At 42.6% G+C, this 17,593-nt stretch overlaps 1 protein-coding gene across 4 annotated transcripts in view; it reads right to left on the bottom strand.

Moving 5' to 3' along the window:
- tab2 (TGF-beta activated kinase 1 (MAP3K7) binding protein 2) overlaps positions 1 to 17,593 on the bottom strand; it is a 53,937-nt gene that overhangs the window by 8,875 nt on the left and 27,469 nt on the right. For all 4 annotated transcript variants that reach the window (XM_017697752.2, XM_017697754.2, XM_037537915.1 and 1 more), the window contains exons 2-4: positions 9,618 to 9,796; positions 7,754 to 9,359; positions 359 to 519 (exon numbers count right to left, since the gene is read on the bottom strand). In XM_017697752.2, coding sequence (XP_017553241.1) covers positions 359 to 519; positions 7,754 to 9,359; positions 9,618 to 9,719 — 1,869 coding nt within the window. In that variant the 5' untranslated portion in view covers positions 9,720 to 9,796. The remainder of the gene's footprint in view (positions 1 to 358; positions 520 to 7,753; positions 9,360 to 9,617; positions 9,797 to 17,593) is intronic.

Below are 17,593 nucleotides of genomic sequence, written 5' to 3' on the forward strand. Positions count from 1 at the left end.
AAAAATAACCCCCATTCGAGCTATTCATCTAGCTATCAAACATCCCCCCTAAACATACAGTGTCACTGTGTTTCGTGTTTTCTGCTTTCTTTCATTTACATTTATTTTCCCAACCCAACTGATTAAAGAACACGTCTATTTCACATTCTGCTTGTTCTTACACAATAATGAGTGGAAAATAACTGCAGTCAGCATAAATAACTGCAATCATCAATTAATTGCGATCAGGCGATTACGTAACAATAAGGACGAGCCCGTTTCCAAATCTGACGCAGTTGAACTGCCACCTTCAGTGTGTTGATGTATTAACACCCTTAGCGTGTTTGTATACACGTGTGTGCAGGAGAGAGACACTCACAGATGGAATCTGGGAGACCGAGTTGGACCTCTGCAGTCGTCTTCTTGTTAAGTCGTTCTCCATCTCGTTCACTTCCTCTTTGAGTTTCTCCAAGTTCTTCTTTTTCAGCTTTAGCTCATGACACAAACGCTCCATGCGTGCCTTCTGATGCACCAACAACGCTAAAACGCAAACACAGTATGTTACATTCTTAGCCTGTATGTACCTCCTGAAACAGCAGCAACCCACATACACACACCACCCGTTTTCACCTTCTAATGCCCAAGCAATACGGAAGAAACACACCAACACATACAAAACTCTCACTTACACAACAGGACACAGAGAAATGGGACAGGCTTGATTCTACATGCCAAAGGATTAATAGTAGTTTTGCACACAAACAGGCCATTGACTTGACTCAATGCACCCTCTTCATATTGTATAATTTCTCTGCTGTTAAAAACTGCCGTTATTTCATCAAGTTTGTTTCAGCTTTTTGATGCTATATTCAACCAACGTTATCCAAAATAACTCATATTTAAAATAACAGCTCTACATAACGATTACCAGGACTATTAGTAACGTGGGCGTGAAGTGAAGAGCGTCCGACACTCACCCTCATTCAATCTCACTCTAATGAAAGCCTCTCTCTTGTGTAATCTCAGACTTCCTCCAGTCAGTCTGCCATTTCAGACACACCATTCTTCCCTCCTCTGACACTTATCGCCACCCTTTCCCTTGGACTCTATCACACAGATGCACACCAACACTTCTCGTTGTGTGTTCCTGTCTCCCCCTCTCCTCTCATCTTCTGTGGAATCTCTATCGTTTCTCTGACTTAGAAATCCACTGGACTCTCTGTCTGCACTAAAACTGGCAAGGGTCATCTTTCCAGTCACGGATTCAGATGCAGACTAAATTACACTGACAAAAGCACACACTAAAGAATATTTAGAACTGGATGGTGTACCTGGAAAGGAAATGGGCCAATGATGTTGCTGGACAATGGATATTTGTACAAGGAACCTACATATTCGAATACAGTGTATTTAGCAAGAGCCAAGAAACTGGTGGGCGTTCCTCAGTTTTACCAGAAGAGGGCTCATACAGCCCATAATGTGTATATACACACACACTACTGAATTTTTTTTTTGTTTTATTTATATGAGCAGGTGATATGAACACATGCAAAAAATGTTTAACAACAGAGAAAACAACAACAAAAGCAATAATAACTGAATTTGTCTCAGCAGTGAGGCAATGTGGGTGTCAATGTGTGCCTCTACATGCATTTAATAATCTGATTATAATCAGATTTCTGCAGTTATATAATTATTCAAATGGTCATGTAAACCGTATACCTCGATTTCTTAGATGGGACTGAAGTCTGGATTTCAGCTCTGTAATCAGAGTTCTCGTGCATGTAAACTCTTACTGATTTCTTTCAGTTTTTTTCAGTCTGCGCATGTGTGAAAACAGACCTGCGGCACCGGAAATAAGTGAGCAGCATCTGCAAGATGGCAACAAAACACTTTTGGAGCAATGCTGACACCAAATACATGATTGACGAAATCAAGGATTTAAACATTCTTCATCTTCTAGATGATGCATGTTCATATTTTCAGGTAAAATGGTTTAATGTTAAAAAAAAAAAGCGGCATGAAGTTTGAATTTTGCATTACTTTTACGTGACGTCGTCTTCTGAAAGTTTACTGGCCAGTTGCAAAACAGAAATCTGATTACTGCCTTACTCATGCAGACCCAGAGTTTTCCCCATTATCTGATTACTCAAGTGCATGTACAGTGCATCCGGAAAGTATTCACAGCGCTTCACTTTTTCCACATTTTGTTTTGTTACAGCCTTATTCCAAATTGAATTATATTAATCTTTTTCCTCAAAATTCTACACAAAATACCCCATTGTGACCATGTGAAAAAAGTTTTCTCGAGAGTTTTGAAAATTTATTAAAATTAAAAAACAAAGAAATCATATTTACATAAGTATTCACAGCCTTTGCCATGAAGCTCAAAATTGAGCTCAGGTGCATCCTGTTTCCACTGATCATCCTTGAGATGTTTCTACAGCTTAAATGGAGTCCACCTGTGGTTGATTGGACATGATTTGGAAAGGCACACACCTGTCTATATAAGGTCCCACAGTTGACTGCATGTCAGAGCGCAAACACCAAGCATGAAGTCAAAGGAATTGTCTGTAGACCTCCGAGACAAAATTGTCTCGAGGCACAAATCTGGGGAAGGATACAGAAAAATTACTGCTGCGTTGAAGGTCCCAATGAGCACAGTGGCCTCCATCATTCGTAAATGGAAGAAGTTCGGAACCACCAGGACTCTTCCTAGAGCTGGCCGGCCGTCTAAATTGAGCGATTGGGGGAGAAGGGCCTTGGTCAGGGAGGTGACCAAGAACCCAATGATCACTCTGTCAGAGCTCCAGCGTTCCTCCGTGGAGAGAGGAGAACCTTGCAGAAGGACAACCATCTCTGCAGCAATCCACCAATCAGGCCTGTATGGCAGAGTGGCCAGGCGAAAGCCACTCCTTAGTAAAAGGCACAAGGCAGCCCGTCTGGAATTTGCAAAAAGGCACCTGAAGGACTCTCAGACCATGAGAAACAAAATTCTCTGGTCTGATGAGACAAAGATTGAACTCTTTGGTGTGAATGCCAGGCGTCATGTTTGGAGGAAACCAGGCACTGCTCATCACGAGGCCAATACCATCCCTACAGTCAAGCATGGTGGTGGCAGCATCATGCTATGGGGATGTTTCTCAGCAGCAGGAACTGGCAGACTAGTCAGGATAGAGGGAAAGATGAATGCCGCAATGTACAGAGACATCCTGGATAAAAACCTGCTCCAGAGCGCTCTTGACCTCAGACTGGGGCGACGGTTCATTTTTCAGCAGGACAACGATCCGAAGCACACAGCCAAGATCTCAAAGCAGTGGCTTCAGGACCACTCTGTGAATGTCCTGGAGTGGCCCAGCCAGAGCCCAGACTTGAATCCGATTGAACATCTCTGGAGAGATCTGAAAATGGCTGTGCACAGACGTCTCCCATCCAACCTGATGGAGCTTCAGAGGTACTGCAAAGAAGAATGGGCAAAACTGCCTAAAGATAGGTGTGCCAAGCTTGTGGCATCATATTCAAAAAGACTTGAGGCTGTAGTTGCTGCCAAAGGTGGTTCTACAAAGTATTAAGCAAAGGCTGTGAATACTTATGTAAATATGATTTCTTTGTTTTTTAATTTAATAAATTTTCAAAACTCTCGAGAAAACGTTTTTCACATGGTCACAATGGGGTATTTTGTGTAGAATTTAGAGGAAAAAGATTAATTTAATTCAATTTGGAATAAGGCTGTAACAAAACAAAATGTGGAAAAAGTGAAGCGCTGTGAATACTTTCCGGATGCACTGTAAATGTGTTGTTCGGATTACTCACAAAATCTGATTTTCTGCAATCATCAGATTATTTAGTGCATGTTAACACACTCATTGTTGAGCTTATAATAATAACCATACATGCGAGTATCCACTTTTATAGAGGTAAACCTCCCACTCCAATAGTTCTCAAATGTCAGTCAATAAAGTACAACATCCTGCGTGCTTGTCTGTTTATCTGTTTATTAAGCCATCTCTACCTACCTCTGTACATGACTGTCTCTTTAATCTGTTCATTCTACCTCTCCATTTGTCTACCTATATACATACACACACACACACACTTACATTTGTGGCATTTGGCTGACGCTCTTATCCAGAGCGACTAACAATTTGATCATTTTTTTACACAGGTAGGCCAAGGCGGTGTTAGGAGTCTTGCCCAAGGACTCTTATTGGTATAGTGTAGGGTGTTCTCCCAGGTGGGGACTGAACCCCAGTCTACAGCGCAGAAGGCTTTTTTCCTACTCTATCTGAATATCAGTCTGTCCATCTGCCTGTTTATCCATCTCTGTCTGTCTGACCACAAATCTATCAGTCCATCAGTCTACTGTTCTGCTTAGCTACCCATCTGTCTTTATGCCTGTCTGCCTATCTAGATACCTGCCCATCTATCCATCTAGCGAGGGAAGTCACAATGAGATTTTTACAAAAACAGAAAAGGCAAATAATTCTGAACTGATTCTATGCTTACATGGCTAACAACGAAAGAACACTGGAACCAGTTAGCAATATTGAGTTTCCATAATGCCAGCAGTCCCTTAGTTACACAACTTAATCTAGGACACGTGTCAGTGGGACATGTCATATTGCGAGTCACACTGAAAACATTCCTCATGACACACACCCTGTCCAGAGCGTCCTCAGGGAAAATGGCCAGACGGAGGATAAAGGTGTCGATAAGAGACACCCCCTCCCAAACAAACACAAACATTTAGGATAAACATTCACAATCACAGCAAACAGCAGTTAATACAGGTAGACATACTGACTGAATACAGACAGACATATTGAAACATACACACACACACACACCCCAGCAAAATGTGAGGCCCCTAGTCAATGAGTCACACGTCATCAGGGCAAAACTCCATATAAGGTAAACACTGCCCTACCGCTACACATCTTACACACACACACACACACACACACACACACACACACACACACACACACACACCTCAACCCAAGTCACCTTGGATTTTATTTCTTTCCTAATAGAGTACTGGATAGTGTGCGCACACAAAGATAACAGAGCTTTGATTCTGAGAGGGTTTTAATGAGAATATGAGTATACGTGGTTTATCCAAATCGTGCCCCAGTATCAACAGTACGGAAAATTCACGTTCAAGAATTAGACCGCGCACTGTCCTCAAACGTTTAAACTGCCCTCTTGGCAGGACTAAGTGGAAAGAAAAAACATTTTACTACCACCGTGTAAAAACATATACGATCCTTCTTAATGCAACAAAGGTTGGTGTGCTAGCAGGCCTTTGTGCAGCAGGGAATGTATTAGGCAAACATCTCTTAGTCAACAGTACTCAGTATCAGTCATTACAGTAAATAAAGTAAGAAAATGAACAGTAAACATATACAAATGTTTAGGCTCTCTTCACCAGACTACCCTAACACTCAAACACCTGTTAACTACCAGTGTAAGAGCAAAAGTAGCATACACTGTCAATCTAATCAAATGAAAACACAATGAGTCAGCAGAACTACATCCCCTTGTTCACTTCTCAATCAGGAACAGACCTGCCACAAAAGCTCCTGACAGGTTACGCAGGTTTCAGACTATGTACTGTATACAACAACATAAATGCGGATGTATTAAGAAATAGCAGTGATTATGACACAAACTCAGCACATGAAAAATAAATGTTCCTCGTTCATTGAGGGAGCTGACTATTGCGAAATGCAGTCTATTTTTATTTGGCTGTGAACAACATCAGGATTAAAAAATGCCTCTGGCTGCTTTTCTAGGCAGGATTCGGAGACTCCTGAGCAGAATACTTTAACGAAGTATCAATCAATCACTCACACAGTCCCATTCACATAAAGATGCAATTAAGCTACAAAAACAGGTGCACACATGTTTGCACATACCACCAAAAGAACAGACACTTAAGCACTACGGCCATAAGGACTGATTACTATTTTCCAGAGGGCTGACTCATGTGGAAATGAGTATTTAATTTCACCAAAATTTCCACAAACAGCCAGAACTTGTCATAACCTAGAGGTTCATGTCATGTCACAGGCACCAGTTCAACTGGCCTATTTACAGGTGTGAGATCTTGACAGAAATCACTTTGTTGGTCTGGTAGAATACATGAACCTTGATCCGACTGCTCTTTAGAACAAGTGCAGACGCTGCTATTCGAACCCTGTTGGGCACCAAATAAGCAGACTGAGGCCCCCAGGGAAGTGGATGGTCTCAGTCTGCTTCCAAAAATTTCTGGTGTGGTTTCCTTGAATTATGAAATCAAAACCGACCAAAGACATCTAAAGCCACGGACACACTACATGACTTTCAAAGCTGTCTGATCGCTACGCCGTTCACATTACACCATCTGTTTTGTGATTGGGAAGTTGTGGTTTGCACACGACACAACAGATCAGCAACAGGGGGTCACACAAGATTTTTCACCAAGAGGAATCTCCGACAAGTCTGTCCAGTCTCCAAACTACATTTTGTCATGAACACACACGTAAGAATTGAGAATGACGCGCACCCACTGTCAGTCACAACAGGGTGTGACACTTTTCAAAGTACAGGATTTGGACTTGTCGACAGGCCCAGATATTCAGCCTGCTTGATATCCTTCAGGTATCTGTGAGGAATTGCTGAGTTTCACGAATGGCGTATTTGAACAATTCACATACAGCAATTGAGAGACAACTTGCGATCCCTGAGCTAATGCTCATTTGCCTCTGATCTGGGGCTTTTCTCTGCCATCTCCAAAAACTATTAGCAAGTGAAAAAGCAGGGTTAAAATCTTGTAAATGTGGTACAAATTGAAAAAACAGAATGAACCTTTTTGTCTTCTCTACATACGGTGTTTAGTACGTTTAGTGCATGTTCTGATTTGTGGTTTCACTTACCATCTCTTCACAACCTCTGAACTGTTAACGATGAGTCAGAGGAGTTTCTATTTTAAAAGGTAGCTGAGACACGTTCAAAGCATTGTAAAACACGCTAAATATGCTACTATAGATTAAATATTAAAGCCCATATTTTTTACAGCGATTTCATCTGTCAGTTTAGCCAGGGTACAACATAGTTTAGAAAGTTTACTGGATATTATCCCAGCAATTACCACCAAACATACATCATTAAATCTGCCCAATCAGTTGTGATGTTTTTGTCCAAACAGCTTTTGTTTACATAATTTGTTTCAATGTCACATGCCAGTATGAACGCTAAGTGAAGCACAACTAAACTCATTAGTTTGGACTGAGGGACACAAACTACAAAAGTAAATACACAATGCATTTCAGGGTAAAACTAATCAAGCTTGTACTGTGCTAAACTAAAGTGCAAAGGCACAGAAAACACTCATTACTGTACTGTGTTGTGTGTCTGCTACTTATTACTGTACTGTGTTGTGTGTCTGCTACTTATTACTGTACTGTGTTGGGTGTCTGCTACTTATTACTGTACTGTGTTGGGTGTCTGCTACTTATTACTGTACTGTGTTGGGTGTCTGCTACTTATTACTGTACTGTGTTGGGTGTCTGCTACTTATTACTGTACTGTGTTGGGTGTCTGCTACTTATTACTGTACTGTGTTGGGTGTCTGCTACTTATTACTGTACTGTGTTGGGTGTCTGCTACTTATTACTGTACTGTGTTGGGTGTCTGCTACTTATTACTGTACTGTGTTGGGTGTCTGCTATTGGCTGCTAAATTTCCTTCGGGATCAATAAAGTATCCATCTTATCTAGACATAGGCCCTCACCTTGTGTGTAAGCAGCGTCGTCGGAGCCCATGCTGGGTCTACGGGCCTCCGTGGCCCGGTCTCGGTGGGGTGAGAGCGGGTCAGACAGATGCGGGGCTTCAGGTTCAGCGTAGTGGTGATCTGCAGGCAGACTTAGCATGTTGGTGGGCTCAAAAGTTGGCGACACTACGCCAGGAGATACGGCGGGCGGCTTGTTGGGCGAGACTGTGATTTTAAAGGTGTATTTGGTGTTGGGCTGCGTCACCACCACCCGGGGAGACGTCGCTGTCCCTGCAGCTCCCATTGAGGCACGGGACTTGGGTGGGTGGTGATGGATGTAGGCGGGGCCCATGCTGACTTGGCTTCCTAGGCTCCGGCCACCCGCTGCACCTGGAATTGTGGGGTTAGCGGATATGTAGACTGTGGGCGGATTCCGTGCGACGCCCTCATCTGAAGACGCATTAGCAGAAATGTAGAACTTGGGCTGCGAACGAGGCGCAGGAGGGAGGACCGCAGACTCGTCCAACGGGGTCGTAGCAGCAGCAGGCGGAGAGGCGGAGATATACACAGTGGGCTGGCTTCGGCTAAGACCCGGCCCTCCGATGGAAAGCGGGGCGGAAGGGCCTACAGAGGCAGCCAGCGAGGAAGAGGAGGGCGACGGACAGGACGAAGATGTCGAACTGCAGGAGGGTCGCGGGGCAGAGCCGGAACACATCAGCGTTGCCGTGGCTGAGGCAGAAGCCGCACCTCTTTGCGGGGACTCGAGCTTAATCTCGATTTGGTTCTTCCTCGGCCCCGTCGAGATGTTTTGGATATTGTACTGGCTGAATGAGGATGGCACAGGACCGGCTGCCGAAGACGACGAAGATGACGAGGACGAGGAAGAGGAGGAGGAGCAGGCCTGGGAGGATGCGGCCTGTAGGATTGAGGGGGGCTGGGGTGTGGTGGGTGAGCTGATAGGCATGTAAACGTGCGAGGTCTGATGCTGGGTGCTCGTCCAGTTTTGCGAGCCAGCCGGGTGTGTGATCTGGTAGATCTGCTGTGTGGGCTGTGAGGTGGGGCTATACTGGCCCCGGCCCTGGGCCTGGCGGGTGCCACCCGACTGTGTCACGTACGGACGAATATAGATGGAGTTGGGGCTGTTTAAACCTGCCTGAGGCCCTCCATGGATGTGGAGGGACGTGGGAGTGTTTCTGCCTGTATTGGGCGCGAGGGTTACCGTGATGGGATTAAAGCGTGGGGTCGGTGGTGGGCCATGTCCTTTGCCCCCAAGATAGAGGCCAAGGTTCTGAGGAGGCTGCGGCTTTCGAGGCGGTTCCATCATACAGAAGGCATTGAGGGCAGTGGGTGTGTGCGGAGGGGCAGACTGCGGCTCGGCCTGGTAGAAATCAGAAGGTGGATGGGAGGCATTGATGGGCCCGTCGCTCAGGCTGTGAGAGAGAGTCCTGCTGCCGTTCATCCTCACTCCCTCTCGCTGCACGGCACCATGGGTGTTCTGGGAGACGCCCAGGTTGAGCTGGGTCATGTGATTGCGCAAGTCCGTCACGCTCGGGTTGCCTTCGCTGTACAAGAAGCCGGGACTCACTTGGGTCAGATATTCACAGCAAGCTACCAAGTCGTTTTTATTCTGAAAGAGAGAGAGATATTTTTATGTACTGCCATAATGTAAGAAGCACACAAAACACGCATTACTGTTAAAAAATAAAGACGTAAAGTTTTAACAGTAAAATAAATAGTATGTCAGCTTCTTACGTTATTTAGGAGAAATAATCATCTAATTTCCAAAAACAGCAGATTACAAGTAATTTCATAACTATTCCTGTAACCTTCTTTCAAAAAGGCTCAAAATTTTGATTACAGATTGATTTTTAGATTGCCCCCTCACCTGTAGGACACACTGAGAGACCACGCCCTCTGGAACTTCTGGAAACTTCTGGCGTAGCTGCTGCACAACCTGAGTGTCAATTTGTTGGTTTCCCTGTGCCATTCGTGGACTGCCAGGATGGAACGGACTGGACTGCAGCACACACACTCACAGATGCTCTCTCTCTAACCCAGCATTTTCTGTGTGAGGGAGAGATGAAGAGACAGAAGAGAAACCCAAGATTAGGTCATTTGAGTAAAATGGACCACAACGCTCACAACAACCTCCAACATTGCGCAAAAGCATGGCTGCTGTGTCATACTCCAAACTATAGCCTGACGTGTTTTTCCCAGATGCAGCTCGTAATGACGTACAACACAGTGAAAGCACTTCCAGAGAAAAAGCATGTTTTGACCTTAATAGCTGTACCTGCTTCCTCTTCTGACTGTGGAGTTCTTGCTGGGCTGCTGCACATTTCTTAAAATTAAATCAAATTCAATGCTTTTAAATGGCTTTTTGAGACCTAAACATGTGCAAATATAATACCAAGTCCGCTGAATAAGACACTTCATGTGCCATGTATTAATGTCTATCCAATTCAAATTGATTTGTTAGGAACATCCGATTTGAGACTGATTGGTTCATACAGCATCTTTTTATTGGGTCATTTCATCAGGTCTGCTGCCCTACAGCCCTTCATCAGTGGCGACAATAGGGACAGCATCGGCCAGTTGGCAGACACTTCTGGATATGCTACAATTTCATACTGGTCTAAAATACCACAGCGGCTGCTCCCTTCTCTTGGTTTTGAAAGTAGCATTTCTGCTAATGCCGGTTTAAAACCAGAAGCATCTCGTTTGGTAAAGCAGAAGGTTTATGTGACAGTTTCCTTTTTTTTTTTTTTTTTTTCACCGGTCAAAACTAGGTGACACCGCAACAGGAGTGTATTTAGTGTGTGGTTTTGATGGCATGTCGCTCGCAGCAACTGCAGAAAACAGCTGCGCGATCACATTTTATGTGCCAGTTAGACAAAGTACTGTGGAAACATTAGCGCTGCAGACAATACACGTTTTAATTTTCCACCTTAAAGTAGTTTTAAAGTCCAGATGTTTGTTGGGAATACATGCCTCACTGCTGCAGGTTGGGAATAACGTCGGCAACAACTGACAGTGGACTTGACTTAATATATCCAAACCCATTAAATTACGCTGGGATCCGACATCCCTAAACTTGATACAGGACTTTACAATGATCCACATGAACCTCGTCTTGCTCTCACTCTTTAGGTACTGATATTTTATTTATTTCATTACATTATTTAACACAAAGCTTCTAATTCCAACATACTAACAGACACATAGCTTTCAAAGCCTTTTACCGGAGATTGTCAAAATATTTCAGAGGCTCGAACTTCACAGGGCCCTCACACCTGAAGAGGCTTTAACTGCAGAGAAAGACTCACAATGGAATTCGGTACCAAAGGCAAAACTGAGCAAAAGAACAGAGTTCCCCATAACAATTGCAACAGACCTGAAGATCCTATGCACGCACACTAATACAGCAACTCTTCAGAATTTACTACGACCAACTTGTTTGGAATAACTGACCAAGTAACCTCTAAACCCTTAAGGGACCCGCGTCCTGCTGCTGGCTCATCTGAGCATGAGTGTGTTTTTCACTTCTGCCCCCACTTTCCTTTAAAGCCACACTCTTTCAACACTTCCTGCAACTTCACAAACATGCCCTGCCCAGCCCATGTGACAGCAGAGGCCCTTTCCTCTCCACAGAGCTCAGAGTAGAATAGCGTTTACAGATTTAAGTCCCAGCGCAACAAAAAAATCTTATTTAGTCAAATGTTTCCTAATGCCAAAGGAAAAGGCATGACGTCGAAAGCTTGCTTCTTTAGCTTTGCACTAATGCCACTCCAATAGACAAACGTGGACAAAAAGTACAACTTCAAGATTGCTGCTGTTATTTTTATTGTTGTGACATACTTTTAGCCATTTTATAGATAGCAACATGCCCTATAAAATCAGAGACCACACAGCAAAGTCTGTGTGAGATTACTTAAAACTCTGATGTGTGATGATTTAGGCATGCAGTTCACACAGTACTAATGGGTGACCTATGCTATTCATTAACTGCTGATATAAGGCCCTGATTAATTAAAAAACTGTAACTAAGCAAATCTAATAGTCAGTTGTAGACAGTGGTATTCAAAATGTAAATCTATTATTAACAGTGTGACGGTTAGTGACTGTTTAGTTATCCGATTATTTTATGAATCATGTACGAGTTCTGAAACACTCAAATAAGAGCTAACAAAAAAAAATAAACTATCCCTCTGGCCTGCTTCGCTTCTCCTACTACTACAGGAGCTAGCAGCGTGCTGTTTCATGTCAAAGAGAAATGTCCCCTGACAACACGGCAGTCAGTCAACGTACCGGCAGCCAGAGTTGAAGGCAGCCAGCATAATCAGCCAAAGATCTAAGATAACACACAGCAGAGAGAGAGAGCACTTCCTTATCTGAACCACAAGCATGTGTACCATGTGTACTGTCATAACCAACTGACCGTAAATAACGCTTGTAAAAATACAGGGCCAAGAGGGAGAGTAGGCAAGGAAAACCTGAACAACAAGAGAGAGCAGAGAATACTAATTAAACTGTCAGAAGACTCCTCTTGTGACAGGACTTATTTCTTGCAATTCTAATAAACATTACCCTAAGCAGACAACCAAGTCCATGAAAGCACAGATTCACATCATGACCTGCACAGGAATGAGTATTTGTTTGGACCATACACGCAAACAAAGACCAAAGCTTGGAGAAAAGCAGGTGCGCTCTATTAAGAGTTTACTGTCCATCAGCAGGGGTGTTCTCAATATGCTTCAAGAACAGAATAACTAGTTTTGGCAATGTACATTTAATGCATGCAGGCGATTATATTTACATGCTGCTTTATAGAAACAGGTGCCCAAGAGTAAGGAAAAGTTTTAAGGGTCCAGTGCTGTGTGTAGTGAGGGTAAAGACCAGGTTAGTAATGCCTGGTTTAATGTATTTTAAGTGATAGAGAAATCTATGGCAGCATTTGGGTGTCTAGGGCCAAAGACCGTGGGAAACCAAGAGGACCACGATACAGTACTTGGATCAACTGATCTAGGCATCGATGACATCAATGATGGAAAAATACGTTTTATTTACTTATAACCAAAAGTGTTCCATTACGCCCTATAATTACATACAAAGTTCACTACAGAAAGCGTTAGAGGTTATATGGCTTCACTCTGATGAGGCAAAGTAAGAGTAAAGACACTAATAGGGCAAAATAGTTTGCCCGGTTCAATAACAGTCAACAGATTAAAAAATACTGGAAATAAGTAGCAGCCCTCCACAGCTTTTTCTGAGACTAGGCCCTAGTCCGTGCGTCTGGGAGTTGTGCCGCCGTTGCAGCGGCATGGAGGCAGAACAGGATCTGCAAGATCAGATGTCTCTACACAGCCAGCACATTTAGTTTAGATTGATGGAAACCTGGAGCCCCATTTAGCAGGCACCTACCAACCCCCTACACACACACACCCCCAAAAATAAGCCTCTTGCTCAGCACCCAGCCTGGCTCAAGGTAAGAGGCGACAACCTAATTAGTTATATCAGTATGTCTGCTGAGAAGTTAAGACTTCCTTCTCATGAAATTAAATTACAAAATGTGGAAGTGCACACAAATTATGGATGAAATTTTTAGTAAATTCTTTTGACTGAGAACTGACCGCCATTAGTTGCTGATTTGATCATTTAATGTCGAGCACAAACTCAAGGGCACAACCCATCAAAATATCAATAATAAAACTTTCAGATCAAGCCATGTTCAGCATCACTGCAAAATACTCATGAGCCTGAACTCTACATAAATGCACAGAGAAATGTATGAAGTAGAACCTTACCTCACCAACAAACCTAGTTGAAACCAAGGGCCTGACAACTACTACTTGTTCATGAATGTAAGATAAAACACTAATAAACTGATGAAACAAATGGAATATACAATGATGGTCTACTATGCCTACGTATACTCACGATATCACGATTTGGAGGAGTGCAATTTTCAAACTGTAAGTGCTGCAATTTGAAATCTATATTACTTTGTTTAATTAACTGCAACGCCTGTGAACGGGTAGACTAATTCACTAAGTCCAAAAAAAGGGATGTGCTGGTCTTGTCTGCAAATGAAAGGCTTTAATTTATAGGAAAGAATCCCGTTTAAATGGCAATCACAATTCAGCAGCAGAACATGAGAGGGAGTGCGTTATCGCCAAATGTCTCGGCTGTGATTTGGTCGCTGTAGATCATCACAGCCGTGATGTTATAGCGATAACACACAGCGTTGAGTGTTCTATTGCTTTAACAGTTAAATAAATAAAGTAAGAAATGAATAAACTGGGCCATGAACGCAGCATTTAATTTGTTTTAATGTTTGCAGCTCCTTGCTTCAAATTATAGTTCCTTAACAAGCAGCTCGTTGCTACGTCAGAGTAATGAGCTCCACTCACTCACTGCACAGTCGGCAGTTCGTTCTCCAGCTCCTTACACTAAATTCCCAAACTGCCATCACCACCGAGCAGCTTTTTTTATGTTTTATTGCGGCAGTTTTATGGCTCAGTCTGATTTGGTCAGACTCAGATGTTCAGACTACACGTTTGGCGAATGGTATTGGGTTCATTTCTTGCTGATTCCAGGTTGTTTAGCTGTTCTTCCGTCACAGCCGGCGACTGAAAAGCTGCTCAGTGGTGATGACATTTCTGGAATTTAGTGCCGTCTCATCTTCAGAGTCTGACCAAATCAGCTGTCGGTCAAATGATGATCTTCAAAGTATCGACTTTCTGTTTGTGGCAAAGTAAGAAGGAAAAACGTTCAAATGGCTGAGTGTCTCCTACAGCTGTCAAACTTGTTGCTTGGCAATGGCATCTTAGCGGAGTGATGGTGTTTGTGAAAAACGTGATGTTATGGCAAAACAGCACCAGAGTTAGAGCACATCTCAACCTATCAGCTTGCGTGGCCAGAACTAACTGTTGTATAACATCACGAACACTCCCCCTTCTGTTCTAATGCTTATATATAGATATTGACAGTAGCACAGAGGTGAACAACTGAATGTTTGCATAATAAGGCCATTATAACTATTTATAACTCCTTATAACTAATATATTTTTAGGTGGTACTACTGGTTCCTCTTTGCCCTTATCAATTTATCAGGTGTCGGAAAAAATAAATATAAACAAATGCCAGGACCCAGGTTAGCTTTGGCTCAAATGTGCCTCATCATTTTTCACATCATTTTATATATCTTTGGACACCCTTGTGTGATCGTCTCACATCCTCACATGGATGAAACAGTTTTTACTTGTGAATATTTGCTTTAAATATGGTACACTGCCATAGTTGTGCAATTGTTCCCTCAAAGTGGTCCATAACCCCTCTATATTTTTGCTGTGTGCTGTATTTTTAGTAGACCTATGTAGTGGAACCAATGGTTTATTGACACAAATTCAATTTTTAAATAATCAATACAGACATATGCTTTAAACCATCAGCACTGGTCAGACAACTGTTCGTTTATATTACCTCTGCATGTAATATTTTCTAATATTCTCCATGGCCCCTTTTGTTTCACACAAAAGATACTGCACTGAGGGTAAAAAGCTACAAACTGGGATCTATCTGCATGCAACAGCCACATTGTGGTCAAAGTATGCAAAACTGCAATATTGACGCCAAGCACAGCAAAGTCTGCTCCTGGGAAACTCCCAAAAAGAGCACATCTGCTGGACCTGTGAGTTCAGTCCTCCTTCTAGTAGAACTTAGGCACAGGGAGTGAACGCAGTCACAAGCACTAGGAGCATCCAAGCACTTGCAAAGTTATGGACTAATTTATACCACCAGCAGTGATTACACATCAACTAAAAATCACTCTCAACACACACATCCAGACCTGATCTGAGCCTGAAAGTCAACCACTAGTTGAATCGTTTAAACTCAATACAAAACAGCATACAGGCTTAGACCAACAGTTACATGGAAATAGAACAGCAAGTCAATTTCCAGCTGTGTGTGAGTGTGTGCGCCTTAACTGACCGTTTACAAGCTGTGTGTGTTGTGTAGGTAAATAATATACGTCTACACACACACACACACACACACACACACACACACACACACACACACACACACACACATTATATTATAGTTTACTGCGAACAGCATTCAAAAAAAAAAAAAAAAAAAAAAATCATTGCTGTCCAGTGGAAACCAGGTATCTCCAGTTTTGTTGATTTTTAGTTTTCTAGATCATTCCAACATGCCAGCTGTCCTTTACATTGTGTCAAAAATTCCATGATCACTTGTAACAAAATAAAATATCTTTACATTGACAGGTAATAATAATAATAATATTTTTTTTAAATTATATATATATATATATATATATATATATATATATATATATATGGAAATTGACTCATAACCAACCATTATTGATAATTAACCACCAAATCAAAAATCATGAACACAACCCATGAAGACATAAAACACAAAACAATGTATAATGTACTCTGCTCACTTACATTTACCATTTCTAGAGGCCCAAACTAGCAAACACGTAGGATCTGACGACAAAAAAAGTGGTAAGTTGCAAGTCTACCATAGCACTGTCAGCTGACTAAATATCCTAGACCAGTGCTTTAAACCACATTTAGGATGGTTTAATCGCTGCTATGCCCCTTTATCAACAGCTCTGGCACTGCTGGTTAAAATTCTATGTAGTCAAGGAGTCAAGAGTTGGGAGTCCACTTCAGAAAACCCGGAGCAGAGAACCGCTCTTGCACACCCACGCATACAATTCAAAGATGGTCTTTAAAGTTGAATGACAAACCCGGCCATTCAAATATCAACTGTTTATTGGTTGAGCGTTTATGTATTTGCCAGTTAACGGTTAAGTGGTTAAACACTAGCATATTACTATATTATATACTATATTAAGATAATGGCAGTACAGTCTCTGGTGGTGGGTAGAATATCAAAATATAAAACTACCACCATTAGAAAGTAGCACTTTCACACGTTTCTGTCTTTGTACATCAGTCATGTATAATCAACATTACTGAACCGAGGGACCTCCAAAACAGGCTGAAAATGTAAACTGTATTTTATGGCCATTCAAAGAGAAATGAAGCAACGAAAGCCTTACCATCCCTTAAGCTTCCTGCAGTGTATTGCAGTCTGTTGTAAAGACTGCCCATCATGAGAACCGTACAGATCTTCATAGAGCACTTTTACAGTGCTGTACAATTCGGTTACCATGGTAATCAAAATCACTGACAACTAATCGACTTCGTTAGCTAATTACTCCACTGCTAAACGTGGGTGGGATCAGAAGCCTGTATCTTTGGGGTTTGATCATTTACTAGGTTTCAAACATGGAGTCAAAACTGAAGTACAGTCTCTGTATGTGGGTTTGTGTGTTGCAGTCAAAGACAGAGGTTTCATGCTGTCCTAGAATGCCCTGGAAGAGGCCTCCCTGCAATCCCAGAATACTTTGTGAGGGGGCCACCCTGCTATCCCAGAATGCCATGCGAGTGCCTGCTGCCCCTGCCTGCTTCCAATCAGCAGCCAGCTGCAGCCCGCGGCACCAAAGAATTTCTGATTTCCTGCCTTCACACACATACACACACACACAAAGGGGTGGGCAACCAAGCAGAGCAGCTCTCTCACCCAGAGGCACTGGTTTCGTCTCCCTGTTTTTTTCCCCCTCCGTCGAGTTTGAAAGAGACACATTTTCAACCCACAACTGTTTTTATCAAGAGAACATCCATCTGAAACCAAATTACCTGAACTGCGTGTGTAAAAACAGCATAGTTGTATTAATATTCTTGGATTCTTAACCAAGCACAGGAAAAAAGTTTGCAAGCCATCACAATTACCACTCCCTACATGGTGTTTTCAGCA

The sequence above is a fragment of the Pygocentrus nattereri genome, chromosome 4 (assembly GCF_015220715.1).
Source record: "Pygocentrus nattereri isolate fPygNat1 chromosome 4, fPygNat1.pri, whole genome shotgun sequence".
Classification (NCBI taxonomy): Eukaryota; Metazoa; Chordata; class Actinopteri; order Characiformes; family Serrasalmidae; genus Pygocentrus; species Pygocentrus nattereri.